The following is a 14,540-nucleotide window of genomic DNA, read 5'->3' as shown; positions in this document are numbered from 1 at the left end:
GGAGAAATTCTGCAGAAGTGAGAAGGGAGAAGCATTGGCTCTATCAGTCAAATCCTCCTGAACAACCAGCTCTCTTGCTTGCTTGCTGGGTGTTTCCTGAAAGTGCTGGAATGCTATGAAGACCCAGATAGCAGGACCACGGTCTTCATGGTGTGCATCTAGCTAGTACTTCATTGATTTCCTGTGTTCTTCATGAGCCAGGTGGACCCAGGGCTTGGAAAAGGGAATCTGCGTGCTGGCACATTGGACTGCCCCACCTTTTCTTTCTACCCTGAGCAGTTTGAGTTGCCTTGCTTTCGGTTTTCCATCTGTCTTAGTGAGCTGGGTAGGGCTCCTGCAATCTAATCTGTTAGGCTTTGGAAAGGAAGGAAGCAGAGCAAATATTATAGTGTGACAGCCTATGGGGAGAGAAGAATCGTAGCCCTGCCCAGTATAAGCCCATCACTGAGACAGGGAATTGGACAGGGTGGGGAGATAGGGCAGCTGAGAGGTGGGAGGGATGGGGTCCCTTCCTTCCTGTTCTGAGGAGGCCTGTGGTGGTGCAGTGGGACTATAACTGGAAGACTCTGTCGACCTTTGTTCCGAATCTTGGGTTGCTCTGCCCTTGCATCCCCTGACCCCTGCTTTTAAGCCCATCCAACCTTTTGGCTTTATAATTTATCTCCTTTCTGCAGAGGATTGAAAGCTGAATTGTGCACTTTCATGGTACAGGTCGCGGAGCTGCTGAGGTGGGAGCTCCAAAGGCTTTCAGCCTGGCCCCTGTGGGGTGCCTTTCTGCCCACAGAGGCTGGCAGCTGAGATAAAGAGGGTGGGACCCTAGGTCCGCTTGTCCTTTACACTCTTGAGAAACACCGTAGTTAAAGGGCAAAGGCTAGGATTCGCTGTGCCATCAGCTAGGACTTACACTGGGCCAGCCACTTGCAAGGGGGCCCTTCCGCGTTGGGATGCTTCCGTGGGCGACCAGGAGGCGGTGCGGAGTCCCTTCCCTGGAACCTGATCTGCTGCCTGGCTTCTGCTTACCTTCAGGATAGCCTGGCCAGCATGGAGTCTGGGAGCGCTCGGATTGCTTTTTTCTCCAACCTCCTGGAGAATTTCAGAGATGTAAAGTATGATGGTTCCCAGAGTAGAGAGAAGAGTAAGGGAAGTTTATACCGTTCCCTGTGAGGGATCCCAGTGTTGCAGCCTTTTCTTTTGACATGTGCTTATTGAAATTTGAGGGGTAGAGACAGCCGCGCGGCTGCCTGCCCTTCTAAGAAGCTGCTTTGTGGTCGTGTTCATGATAATCACGTACTCCTGGTGAGGCGCTTCACACACATGCACACACACATGTGTCACAACATTTCCCCAGTGCTTCCTCTTCACCAGATCTCCTGTTAAGCACTTTTCACACATTATTTCATTTAATCTTCGCAGCCACTTTGGAAGTAGGTAAAGTGACTCCCTCCACTGTGCAAATCCCAGGAGAGCTCAGTGGCGTCTGACTCGAAAACTCATGCTCTGTGACTTCAGTCCACCACACGGACGGGTCACCGAAATCAGCACGCCCTTTCCATGGTCCTCTTCTTGCAAGAGTTTCGACCAATGCAGTCATGCTGGTCGCTGTCACCTGCACCTCCTCCTTGCCACACCCTGCCCCTCCTCCCACCCCTCCTCCTGAGACAGACACACTTAAGCCACTTAACAGTTACCCCCAGCACTTTGCAAAAGGCTAGTAGATAGGAGATGCCATGATGTTATCTTTTCAGTTTTCTGCTGTCCATGTTTCAGTGGGTCAAGTTTTAAATGAAGATCATTGCTGTGGGTTCCTGTTAGGAAGCCCTGCAGGGAAACGGAATTCACTGGGTTTCTCAACTTGGGGGCGGGGGCTGCTATAATTCTGAAAGTTGGAGATCTCAGTGCTTATAAGCTAATTTATAAAGCAGGTGAGGCTGTTCATCTATGCTTGTGATCTCTGGTGGAGCCTTGAGCCAGGGGAAGGCCTTTGTCTCCTACTGGCTCCAACTGCCACTTTTTCTGGGACCATAGATGAACCTGCTGTTAAGAGAGGTCATGACTGTTTAAAATGTTTTTGTTGCTTTTAGTGTCATTATTGCAGTGGATCAATGTTCAGTTTCTCCAGTCTTTTCCCTGAAATGTGTCCCCTTAAAAATTCCTTCTCGAGTGTCTTGCCCTCCCTTCCAAGTTCTAGGGTCCAGTGGGGTTTGGCTGTCTGTGTCATGGGGGCACCTTTTCTTAACCTCCCATTGCTGTAAATGTTTGCATTCTTCCCTCTGCACTTCCGCTGGCAACAAACTCTCTCACATTATTCTCCTGCCTTAAGACTATTTGGCATTTGTTCTTATGACACTTTCAAAATGCAGTGATAGTGTAACAGTAGGAGATAGACTCTCCCACACTTTCTAAGTTATAATCTTTGGTCCATTCCCAAGGATGTATTTTGAAATAGCTATGCCTGTGTCTTGTGGTTTTTCCTGGGCCTTTGGCGTGGTTGAAACTCCACACTACACACTTACGTATGTTGCAGATTTAAACATGGGTGAAGTGTGCTCACATGGCGGGTGCATAGTCTAGCAATAGCAGAGTGGCTGCACTTCACCTCCACACCCCGGTTCCTGTCTCCTGTATTACAGTCCTCTGAGACCTCTGATGTCATTTCCCGATAAACTGTCTCCTGTCGAAGTTTAGCAATTTCCGGCGGGTATCCCTCTCACTCACCAAGGACGCTGTTGTCTCCAGCCTCCGCCCCAGCGGGGTAACAAGACAGGAGATGGGTTCCTGCACATCCTGTCACATGCCAAGAAACATCTTCCTGACTTTTTCTGGAGCAAAATCCCTGAAATTCCCTGTCCTGCCAAGGCAAAGTAACATGAAAGAAAAATCTCCAAATGTAAAAAATGGATTAATTCTTTTTTCGTACTTGAGCCATCAGAGGTTCCCGTAGATGGTTTCATAATGGGGCCAGTACCACTTAAGGCTTTATCTCTGTGTTATCACTTTCCTTTTTATTTACTTCAGAAGTGTCAGAACGGTCAAGCAGATGAACCTCCCTTATTTCACTCAATTTTTTCCTGTATCTCCAAACTATACTACTAGTACCTGGCAGGCTCAGTTAGTGGGGTGTGCGACTTTTGATATTAGGGTTGTGGGTTTGACCCCCACGATGGGTGTAGAGATGACTTAAAATTAAAATCTTCAAAAAAAAAAAAGACATTAATGATGTAATAACTCTAAAGCTTTTCTTTAAAAAAAAATCTATTATTCCACTATTCAGCCGTTTATTTAAAAAAAAACAAAAAAACAAAACAAAAAAAACCGCCAGCCCTGTCTCCAAAATTTCAGGAAGGAAAATTCCGCTGGGTGTCTTGGTCAGCGTCCCTGCCTCATTTCCCCAGAGTACTGGCATGGTGTGGCTTAGGCGCTATAGCAGTAGAGGAATATAATGATCGACGTGGGTGTGAATATTGACCGGGCCTCCGGGACAGGGGCTCCTCTTATGAAGACTAGAGAGTAAGGAACCAAACCTGCAGCGGAAAGAATGAGCTTGTCTTAAGAGGATGTTGCAAGAAGAAATAAGAAACACAAACCCCACTAGATTGGAGAGTGCCAAAGCCCTCTGGGTAGGTACCTGGCTCTTGGGCAATACTGAAGGGTGGGATGATACTTTATTAGGTTTAAGACTTTGGGGCGCCTGGCTAGCTCGGTCAGTGGAGCAAGTCTTGATGTTGGGGTCATGAGTTCAAGCCCTATGTCAGACATAGGGCTTTTTCAAAAAGTCTTTTCAAATAGACTTTGAAACACCAAGAAGTCCCAAGAGAGCTATAATTGAGGCAAGGTTTTGCTTGTTTGTGGCCTCTGGAGACTTCACAAATTTATTCTCAGCTTCAGAATTTATACACTGGGGCAAGGTGTGTGTGCAGTTAAATATCTCTCCCACCTGCTGAATAAAGGAACACACATTCCTTGTAGAACATTCGGAAAATTTGGAAAATATACAGAAACAAGTAATATTTTACCCGTAAACCATAGTCAATATTTTGGTGTCTGTGTGTCAGTCTTTTATTATCCAAATATATTTGGAAATACAAAAATAATATTTAGGGGATTGAGATCATATTGTAAGTCATATTTTACAAAAACTTGCGATATAGTGAGTTTCTCCTTAATTCATTTAAAATTCTTTGAAAACATAATTTTTAAATGATCATGTAACATTTCCTTATGTAAATGTCTCATAATTTATTTAATTATCCTCTAATCATTGGGACATTCAGGTCATTTCCACCTTGTTGTTACTATGAATTTTACTGCAGATGCCTTTTTAAAAATTTTAATCTTTATTTGCATCTTAGTTTATTTATTTGGATGGAATCTTAGAAGTAGAATTAGTGGTCAGAGGGTATGAACATTTTTAGCTCTCTTGTTACCTATTGCCAAATTGCTTTCACAAAGTTTCATGTTTCTGTCCCAGGTGTGTAAGAATCCTAACACATCTTTCCAAGTAGGTGACATTTGTTTCAAGCAGCGATCTTCTTTTTATATTCTTGAGTGCCTCTGTCTCCCATTGGTGCATATTTCCTCTGGGTCTTGGTCCCAGCTCTCTCTTTTATATAATTAGCCTGATGAAAATGTCAATTGCCTCAAATCCTACGGGAGAGTTTTATTATTTTTTTCCTTGGCTTAAATCTTCTCCAATGAGGGAAGCTAAGACATTGAAATGGGCAGTCAGGGAGACATTTTGGACAGATACATCCCAGTGCCCTTCACCTCATTCTCAGGTGGGAAGCCCTTGACTCTTCCCATAAGCTTCATCTGGTTAACTGGCAAATGTTGGCTGGGAATCTTGGTTTAACTGACATTTAATCCATTTTCTGCTGCTGATCAGTGGGTAACCCAATGGAAACTCACTTTGTACTCCGTCTCCCTTCTACCATAAGTTAAATATTTAACATATTTTCAAGTGCAGTATACTTAGGAACTATACATTGAAGAAATCTGAATCATATAGAACTTTTCTCTTTTCTATTTTACTCTTCATTAAAATACATTCTTCAATTATTTAGATTATGTGAGGCCATATTTTGGTTTAGTTTGGTGTGTGTGTATGTGTGTGTGTGTGTGTTTGTGAGAGAGAGAGAGAGAGAGAGAATATGCATTACTGTATGTGCACATAATTTGATTTGCATTTTACAACGTCCAGGAAGGAAGACGAAGCAGGAAGCAAACGTGAAAAAATGTTCAGCCTCACTAGGCATCATTGTATGTTTAAAACTAGCAACAGCTGAAAATGAGAACATTCAATGTATACAAGATTATAGAGATTGTAACAATATATTTCTGACTGTGATGTAAACAGATAATAGTTTTAGCAAGCAGTTTTTAAATAGGTCTCAAAAATTGTAAAAGATCATTACCTATGATCTAGTCATATTATTGCTTGGAATTTGTGTATGCTGTTTCCATGTGAAAGAGGAAATAAAGCATGAAAATAAGAATTTACATAACATTATTTATAATAGTGAAAAGCTGAATATAATCTAACTGTCTAATCATAGAGAAATTGTTAAGTAAATTATAGTAAATGCAGTTCAGTAATGTTATGCAACCATTAAAAGCAATGATTATAAAGACTATGTAGCAACATGGAACATGTTTATGATATAATTTAAAAATTTAAAAAGGCCAATTATGTGGAGAGGGGCATGAAAAAGCATGCAAAAATGAAAACGACTGGCTAGAGTGAATTAAAAAAAAAAATTCCAGCATTGTTATACCTTGATTTCTGCACACAAAAATGGAAAATTCTAAGGAGGTTTGGCAAACTTTGGAAAGAGGGTACTGAGTGGGGTAGAACAGGGTCCTTTTCTGCACAAATCTTCTGTGCTCTTTGTCACCAGTGCGTTGTGAAGACTCCACAGTTACTTGCTAGGAGGTTTCATTACGCTCTTAGGGCAGAGGTGAAGGGGTTCGCCTGGGATAGGGGCATCTGATGCTGCATCCCAGTGAGAACACTTGCTTGTTGTCCCAGGAGATGGGGAGAGAGTCATTATAAGGGATGGCGCTTAGGACATGGGTTGGGGACAAGTGCTGGGATAGAGCACCCTATGTCACCCTCCACTCAGTGGTTTTACACTGTGAAACTTGGATTAAAATGAAATTTAATATAACAAGTGTTTTTTTTTGTTTTGTTTTGTTTTGTTTTGTTTTGACAGACAGAGATCACAAGCAGGCAGAGAGGCAGGCAGAGAGAGAGGAGAAATCAGGCTCTCCCCGGAGCAGAGAGCCCAATGCAGGGCTCGATCCCAGGACCCCGGGATCACGACCCGAGCTGACAGCAGAGGCCTTAACCCACCGAGCCACCCAGGCGCCCCATAACAAGTGGTTTTAAAGAGTCAGAAAACAGGCTAAAACTATATAATTGGAGGGATGTAGAAAGAATGTACAGAGCTTTGCATGGGTCTTAGTAGGGGTGTTTGGGGTGACAGTGTGTATGCTTGCATCAAGGTGTTTCTCTTCCCTTATGACTCAGTTACTAGCACTTCCCTTTCTCCCCTCACTGCCCAGTTGTTGGGGTTGGGCATGGGGTGGCAGAAATCACTGGATTAGGGGGGCCTTCCAGGAAAAAGTTGAGGAACCAGAGGGACTTGAAGGATGGTGGTGGCAGGCTGAAGAGCAGAGATGGGGGCTTGGGGGATTGGGAGAAGCAGGCTCCCTGTACTAAAGCTAAGTCTGTGTTCTGACAAGGGATGAAAAGTGGGGTCAGGATGAACTGACAGAGGATTGGGGGTTAGGACGTCAGGTTTGTGTTTCATGCGCCATCTTTTGAGTATACTGCTTCTGTGTGGGCTGGCTAGGCATAACAGCGTTTCCCTGTGATGCTTGGTTCTCCTGTGGCCCATCCTTCTCCCCTGCCTCCCACATTCTCGATGAGCTCCGTGACTCAGCTGCTTCCCAGGACATCCGAGCAGCTTTCTCCCCCCCCCCCCCCCGGGGGCTAGAACCACAGTCAGGAGAAGTAACCAGAATTCTTTTTGTTCTCCTTCCTTTTGACACAAGAAGATTCTCCTCACCCGGGATCCGTGGAGATGGGAAGCACCCTCCACGAAAGTAGACTGGGGGATTGTACACAGTGCCTTCTCTAGCCTGTGACCTGACAAAAAGGCTGGCACTGATTAGTCCTGTAGGCTGAAAAGGGAACATTTGCAAGCCAGCAGTACGCCAGATGCCATGCTTACCAGCTGGGTCTAGAGACAGTCGGCTTGGTTACTGCAGTTTAGATGCTTTCTCGTAGAGATGTCCCCGGAGTGGCTGCGGTCCTGAAACTTCTGGAAATTCTGTCTCTGTGGCTGGGCTGGCATCAAGGGAATTTGTCTGGTTTTCTCAGGGGATGGGGGAGCTCCCTCATCTCAGAAGGGCCCTTATGCATGGGGCCGTGCATGGGATGCATGGGTCATCCCAGCCTTTCTGCGTGGGACTCCGATTTCCCCCTGAATCTGAGTGGGGAAGCTGCATCCTTTCTCAGGACTGTGTTCCTTCCCAGCCAGCGCCAGTCTTCCTGCCTTCTTCTCTTTGACCCGGTGTCTGCTAAAAGACTTTTCTCACCGTTTACTTCTTTCCTTCCTTTTAACTGTGCTGTTTCACCTTTGTCCCGCATTTGTATGCTTTTGTCCCCCATCATTACGCAGCAAGTAGCTGTGGGCCCCTGGCTCATGTTCCTTCTGACTGTCCTCTGTCCCCATCAGGAATCTGGCCTGATCTTAACCTACAATCAAGGATTCATTGTTCACCGGTATCTGTGTGTTTGTGTGTGCACACATGCACACACGCACAGTGGCAGGCACTTTTTTCCTTGGGGCAGCCTCTCCACACTGCCAGGCCCCCACAGAGCTGGGAGAGAACAGACCATGCCACCAGTCGCCACACTTTGGGAATGTGGGGCTGGCCTGCCCTGGGCCTGGACGGCTCTGGGTGGGGCATCTTGGTATCTTACTTGCTGACCCAGCATTGTGGTACAGGCATGGCCTCAAACCACCCGGCTCCCCACTTTGCTTAGGGCTTTGGTGGGCTTGGGTCATAGTGAGTTTTGCCTGTTGAAGCTGAGCAGGGCCCAGTGGTGGGTGGTGTTAGTCCTTGAAAGTCGGAATGTCCTGTGGTGTTTTCTGACCCTTGTGGGCCTGTGTTTCACCTGTTCTCTGTGTTGCTTATTGGAAAGTGCTCATCCCCCTTGAGGAGAATAGAGCCCCTGCCCTTTGTTTGGCTCTTTAGAGAGTCAGAAGGAAATCACGAGGAGAAAGGAGGCGGGCTTGAAGGTGAAGCTTGTCTCTCATCACCAGAGATCCTTTGGAGTCAGTGGAAGTGTTCACCGGTTGGGGCCTTACTCTGAGCCCTCATCCTTCCGGTCATGAATGGCTTTCGGGTAACAGCAAAGTAAAGCAAGTGAAGCTAGCTCTGAGGGATGTGGCCCTCAGATTTAATTCCTTCATGAAGCTGGAGGTTTGCTCCTGGTGACTGAATTCCTGGCAAAGTTTTATGTGGGAATTTGGGGTGGGGCTTAAATCTTCTCTGAGTTTCTTTATGTATAAAATTGGGTTATGGGGGCGCCTGGGTGGCTCAGTGAGGTAAAGCCTCTGCCTTCGGCTCAGGTCATGATCTCAAGGTCCTGGGATCGAGCCCCACATTGGGCTCTCAGCTCAGCAGGGAGCCTGCTTCCTCCTCTCTCCCTGCCTGCTTCTCTGCCTACTTGTGATCTCTGTCTGTCAAATAAATAAAATCTTTAAAAAATTGGGTTATGGCTTACTTTACAAGGCTTTTGTGAAGGGCAATAATAATACCTCATGTGTATGAAATGCTTAATGTGTGCCAGGCACTTAATTCTCACCAAAATCTTAGGAGGTGTAAGTACCACAATTATCCCCATTTTACAGGTGCAGAAACTGAGGTGTGGAGAGATTAAATAGCTTGCAGTCACACACTTCCTCCGGGGCTAAAGCTGGAATTAGAACCGAGGCCCCTGATCTAGGCTTACTTCCTCTTCATAGTAAAGTTGCCCGCGGCTCTCGTCAGCACACAGTGGAGCTCAGGAAACAGCCGAGTCCCTGCTCACGCATTTCGCTGGCTACATGTGGAACAGAACTGACGGAGATTTCCGGGGTCTGGCTGGGGTGGAACATTTGGTGCTCTAGGGAAGGAGGGAGGATGAGAGAGGTAGTCTAGCTTCTCACAGCGGTGAGTCAAACCGGAGTGAAGTTCCTACAGGTCCTGAGTCCGGGTGCGCTTCACCCCGCTTATCCTCACCTCCCTTCCTCTGCCACGCAGGGGGATGTGAGCAGAGCCCAGGAATGCCTTATGTGGATCGACAGAACCGAATCTGTGGGTTTCTGGACATCGAGGAGCATGAGAACAGCGGCAAGTTTCTGCGGAGGTACTTTATTCTGGACACCCAGGCCAACTGCCTTCTCTGGTACATGGACAACCCCCAGGTGAGAGGCTGCATGGGAAGGCGGTGGGTCGGGGGAAGCCGCCTCAGCTCCCCCGATGGTGGATGGCATCAAACTGATAGTGAGGAGGGGAAAAAACAGCAAACACATACACGCACACAGGGAGCCATCCCAGATACTAGCTTGAGGAAAAAGAAGCTCATCTCTCCTAACCCTGGGGATCCAGGAACTTTTCTTGCACTCAGGAACTGAACACTTGCAGCAGGCCAGGGGAGGCGGGCCTGGCTGGTTCCAAGCTCCAAGGCAAGGCCTGCTTGCTTTCACCAGCCTTGTTATGACTGTGGCCTTGTGGCCACTCCTGTTCTTCCAGTCTGGGGCCCCTCCCTGGCAGAGAATGTGGCCTGGTTCCCTGAGCTGGACAGATGTTGGACTGCTTTGGTCTCCTGCACCAGGGAGTCCTAGAATCCTGGGTTGGTGGTGACCTTGGTGTTCACCTAGTTTTGCTTCTTCGTGTTACAGGTGAGAAGCTGAGTCTCAGACACTAGAATTGACTTCATCAAGGACACGACCAGAATTAGGTGACTTGCCTAGCATTTTGTGGCAGCCAGGCACAAAGACAGGGGCCCCCCGCTTTCTGTTACTGGGTCTGGGGACCCCTGGAGTTGTCACTGGTATGGGAGAAAGTCTCAAGTCTTTTTTTTTCTGCTGGCTCTTTCCTTCCCCCTGCCTTGGAGCAGTTTGGTGGACTGAGGCCCCAAAGACTGGCATGGCCCCCGAATGTCAAGTTCATGGGTCACAGCCATGTTGCGGCCGGGAGGGTCATGGGGCTCAGATCTGGCTCTGGTTGAGAGGCTTGGGAGGAGGAAAGTCTGAGTGTCATGGGATGGATTTGTGCTTTAAGATGTGCACAAAGATTACTGTGAGCCTCTACGTCATTATCTGGGAACTAACCTCTAGAGGCCTTTGGCATTTTGTTCTCTGGATTTGATGGCTGAGAGAAAAGAGTATAGCCATAGAAAACATACTCGGGTTAGCTGCCACTAGTCACCTTCTCCAGGAAAGACTTCACCCTAAATAAGACTGTGTCCCATGTGTCACCCCACATCTCTGATAACCCGTCTGTTGATTCCTTTCATCTGAAGGGCTGGGTTTGCAGGATGAAGCCTACATATGGACACTTAGATCCTTGATTTCGTCTGGAATGCTTGCCACTGATAATATTTTGGTTTTGGGTTTGCCTTCTGGCCCTACTCTATCATTTTCCCCTGCCTTTGCTCTGTGCAGGTGCCCACAGCTGGGTCAGCAGATCTGCTGTGAAAGGAAGTGGCACTGTTGGAGGAGCTTGGGATCAAGTTTTTGTTGCTGGAGACTTGGCTTCTGGCATGTCAGGGGTGAGCCCCGAGTGACTCACAGTCTCTGGGTCTTATCACTCCTTCCCTTTCCCTTTTTCTTCCTTTGTGTACCTTCTCCCACTCACCTGTCCTATCAGCTAGGGTAATTCAAAAGTAGTATTCCTTGACTTAACTTGCTTACTGCCCTGGTTCCTGCTAGGACTGTTCTTAATCCAAGTGCACGTGCTTAGGGAATCCCGACTAACTGTTGCCAGCCATCGCCCCTGAGAGCTGTCCCTCCTTCATATCCTGGACCTCACACCTCGAGTCTTGCTACTAGTGACAGATCACCCAGGGCCATATTGTCACCATCTCAGATTTCAAAAGCTGGCAGTGGTCGGGATTTCCCTTGCTCTGACCTGCCCACTGATTTGCCTGTTCTTTGGTTCTAGAACCTGCCCTGACCTTGAATGCTCCGCTATGGGCTGCCTGCCTCCCTGGGATCTCTGGGGTCAGCCTCTGCAGCAGGTCCTACGCTACCTAGGGAGCCTCCTCCACTTCCCTGCTGACTCAGCTCTCAGGATGCTCTCGGAGCTCGAGCCTTCTTTGAGTTTGAGTTACCAAATAGAACTTGTGGCCACTGCTGGAGAGTCTTTACATTTTCCCTGGAAGCAGAGATTCCAGCTGGCTTGGCCAGAAAAAGCAGAGTCTTGCTGCAGCAGAGCAGTAGATCCGAACATTTTCAGTTCTCCCATCGTAGGCTTAGCTCTCTGTTGGGTTGGTGGCCCAATAGCCATCCTAGATGTGAGAGTGGCTATTTTTTTAAGTTGTGAAATAGTATTCGTGAACATTTATGACTATGTGGCAAGCACTGTTCAAAAGACTTCAGTGGGGTTTCATTTCATTCTGACAAGTCTAATTGGTAGGTATTGTTGTCCTCATTCTAAAGGTGAGGTGGGTGAGGCAGAGAGGGGAAGAACTTGCCCACAGTTACACAACGAGAAAGCAAAGTGGCAGAGCTGGGATCCTGACACTGACAATCTCTAACTCTACTTCCCTGCCTTTATTGCTGCTAATGAGACCATCGTCTTCATGTTGCTTAGGAGGCAGGAAAGCTTCTGCAGGGAGGAGTCTCTGATTAAGAAAGAGGAGCTGGAGGATGCTCAGAGCTGGGAGGTCCTGGAGGGTGGGGAGCTCATCTGGCTTGGGTTTTGATCCATAGCGCCCAGCATTTGGTCAGTGTGTGCTCACTGGATGAATGAACACACCCAAGGGGGCCAAGTGGGGAGGCTGTCAGATGGGAGGCCCTTGTAAAATGCAGAGACCCCAGTGCTGCTCTCTGGGGATCGGGCCTCTCCCCTGGGCCTCCGTCGAGCAGAAGAACTGCAGAGGCAGGTGAAGCAGAGTGCCGAGAGTCAGGAGCACATGGATTGGGTTTGAACCCCAAAAGCAAACTGAGGGGGTTGGTCTGTTCTGGAGGAGAGAGACATGGCACTGCGTTTGGTCAGTGCCCGTCTTACTTTATCGGGCATCTCCTTTTCCCTATAAAAATTATCTTCCTTAATAGCAGGGAATTCTCTCAACCCACATCTCTGATCCTGGCCTGTCAGAGCTACTTGGTAGTTGGTGTTTATAGAGCCTGGTTTTACTACCACTCCCACTGCTACGACGTACTGTTAACTGCTGGTTATGTTTATTGAGTGCAGAGGACTTTACGTATAGCATCTCATGACGTCCTTCCTGTGATCCTGGGACTCGGGCTGTTATCCTCTGGAAGAACTCTGCAAGGTGCCGGAAGTTTGGCACCTTTGTTCAAGGTCACTCAGGAGCTAAGTTTAGAGCTGGAGTTGGGGCCAGGTTGGTGAGACTCCGGTGTCTGCGCTCTTCCCCTGTGTTCTCCTCCTCCTGACGTCTGAGCTCAGCCCTGTGCATGATCCCCCGGACCCTTTGGGAGGTGGATTCAGTAAGTCTTTGCCACCAGGGATTCAGGCTTAGTTGAAGAGATGAAAACAACACCCATAACTGTGGTGCTAAAAATCTCGGTGCACCTTTCTTGTTAGAAAGCCTATTGTTGAGTTCAGTGGCCCAGATGCCAGCCGTTTGGTTGAAGGAGAAGGGGCTGCCATTTTCCTCTGTAGCTGCCCATCTAAAAAGTTGCAGGGCCTCAAACTGGGGCCTCAGATGGGAAGTCCTTAGGTCTGGGAGAAAAGAGATCAAGAATCTGCCACGAAGTTATTTTGTATGTTAGGGAAGTTATTTATCCTCTCCAGGCTATAGGTACTCTAGATGATTTTTAACATGGCTTTCAGCCCTTTAATTCCTGAAACATTCCTTAGCGCATATTTGTTGAATGCATAAATACATCCTGTGAATGTATTTCATTCCTCCAACAGTGAGTAGACCAAATCTTTACCTTCATGGAGCTTAACGCTGTAGGTGAGAAGATGGATGATGAAAAAAAAAATGTGGCAGGGAGAGTGGGGGCCCCGTTCTTGGAGGGGGTGGTGCTGGATCCAGATATGGAAGGATGGGTGAGACAAAGCATTACCACCAGTGAGTTCCATTTGTAGGACATTTTATAGGGTTAGATGTGTTTTCACTTGCAGTACCTCCTTTGATCGTTATGCCCCCTGTCCCAGGCAGAGCGGCACGGGAAGAGGAGGGTATTTCTGTGTGAGGGCAGTGGCGGTCATTTGGGAGCAGAGGCAGCACCAAGGAGGAAGGTGAGCTTGCCTGGTCAGAGGGGATCTAAGGTCAGGTTCTCCAGAAGAAGATCCCAAGACCAGGAATCAGGCGCCGAGATGAGGATTTGTGCCAACTTCTTTCTTTTTCTTTCTTTTTTTTTTCTTTTTCTCAAGATTTTATTTATTTGAGAGAATGCACGCGAGTGGAGGGAGGGGCATCCTGATGTCGGGCTCCAGCCCAGGACCCCAAGATCATGACCTGACTGACGGGAGGGGCATCCTAATGTGGGGCTCCAGCCCAGGACCCCGAGATCATGACCTGACTGACCGCAGTCAGATGCTTAACTGACTGAGCCACCCAGGTGCCCCTGTGCCAAGTTTTTCTTCAGGAAATGTTCTTCTGGAAACTGTCACGAGAGCTGGGAAGCAGGACAGGGAAGCAGAGGAAGCTGGCAGTGGTCTGAGCTCAAACAGACGTTCGCAAACAGTAGGCCTCAGCCCGATGCTGCAGTGGGGCTCGAAGTAAGTTAGGCCTCCAGAGTGGTGTACCCCACTGGACAGTCCCTGGTTTCGGCTCTATAAATGAGGGCAAAACAGCTCCGGAAGCCGGAGGGCTGCCCTCTGCTCACGGGACATACAACAGGTGCTCATTCCAGGGTCAGCCTGCATGGACCAGGTACGGCCCTAGATGTCGCACAGAATTTATAGAGTTGATGCAGGGAAGTAAGAAATCCAGGTTTTTGATAGAGGCAGTGGTGACACCAGACCGATGTGGGATGAAACCCATCAGCTGGAAAGGACCCCTATAAACGGAAAGTTTTGACATTATTGCTAATGGCCCCTGATACAGCTAATGCACTTAAAAATCAATAGGCTGACAATATCAGCACACAGAAAGTCCTTGAACAGAAGCAAACATGGGCTGGATGTCCCTGGAAACATTACTGTGATATTATGGCTCCAGTACCTGTATTTTAATTTAGTGTTGGTCCCTATCATGAGAGAAGAGATAAAATACCTTAATTAGGCTGTGCTTTATGACCGTGGCCTGCAGAGTGACTAACCATGTTCTAGTTGCACAGCGATGTTTA

The 14,540-nt window shown here is 47.6% G+C and overlaps 1 protein-coding gene across 4 annotated transcripts in view; it reads left to right on the top strand.

The window, feature by feature from the left end:
• Window positions 1–14,540, top strand: part of PLEKHA2 (pleckstrin homology domain containing A2) — a 79,370-nt gene that overhangs the window by 23,016 nt on the left and 41,814 nt on the right. For all 4 annotated transcript variants that reach the window (XM_082715375.1, XM_082715374.1, XM_082715372.1 and 1 more), the window contains one exon: window positions 9,313–9,476. In XM_082715375.1, coding sequence (XP_082571501.1) covers window positions 9,336–9,476 — 141 coding nt within the window. In that variant the 5' untranslated portion in view covers window positions 9,313–9,335. The remainder of the gene's footprint in view (window positions 1–9,312; window positions 9,477–14,540) is intronic.

This window comes from Mustela nivalis (assembly GCF_964662115.1).
Source record: "Mustela nivalis genome assembly, chromosome: 20".
Lineage (NCBI taxonomy): Eukaryota > Metazoa > Chordata > Mammalia > Carnivora > Mustelidae > Mustela > Mustela nivalis.
This window is presented reverse-complemented; position numbering and strand designations above follow the sequence as displayed.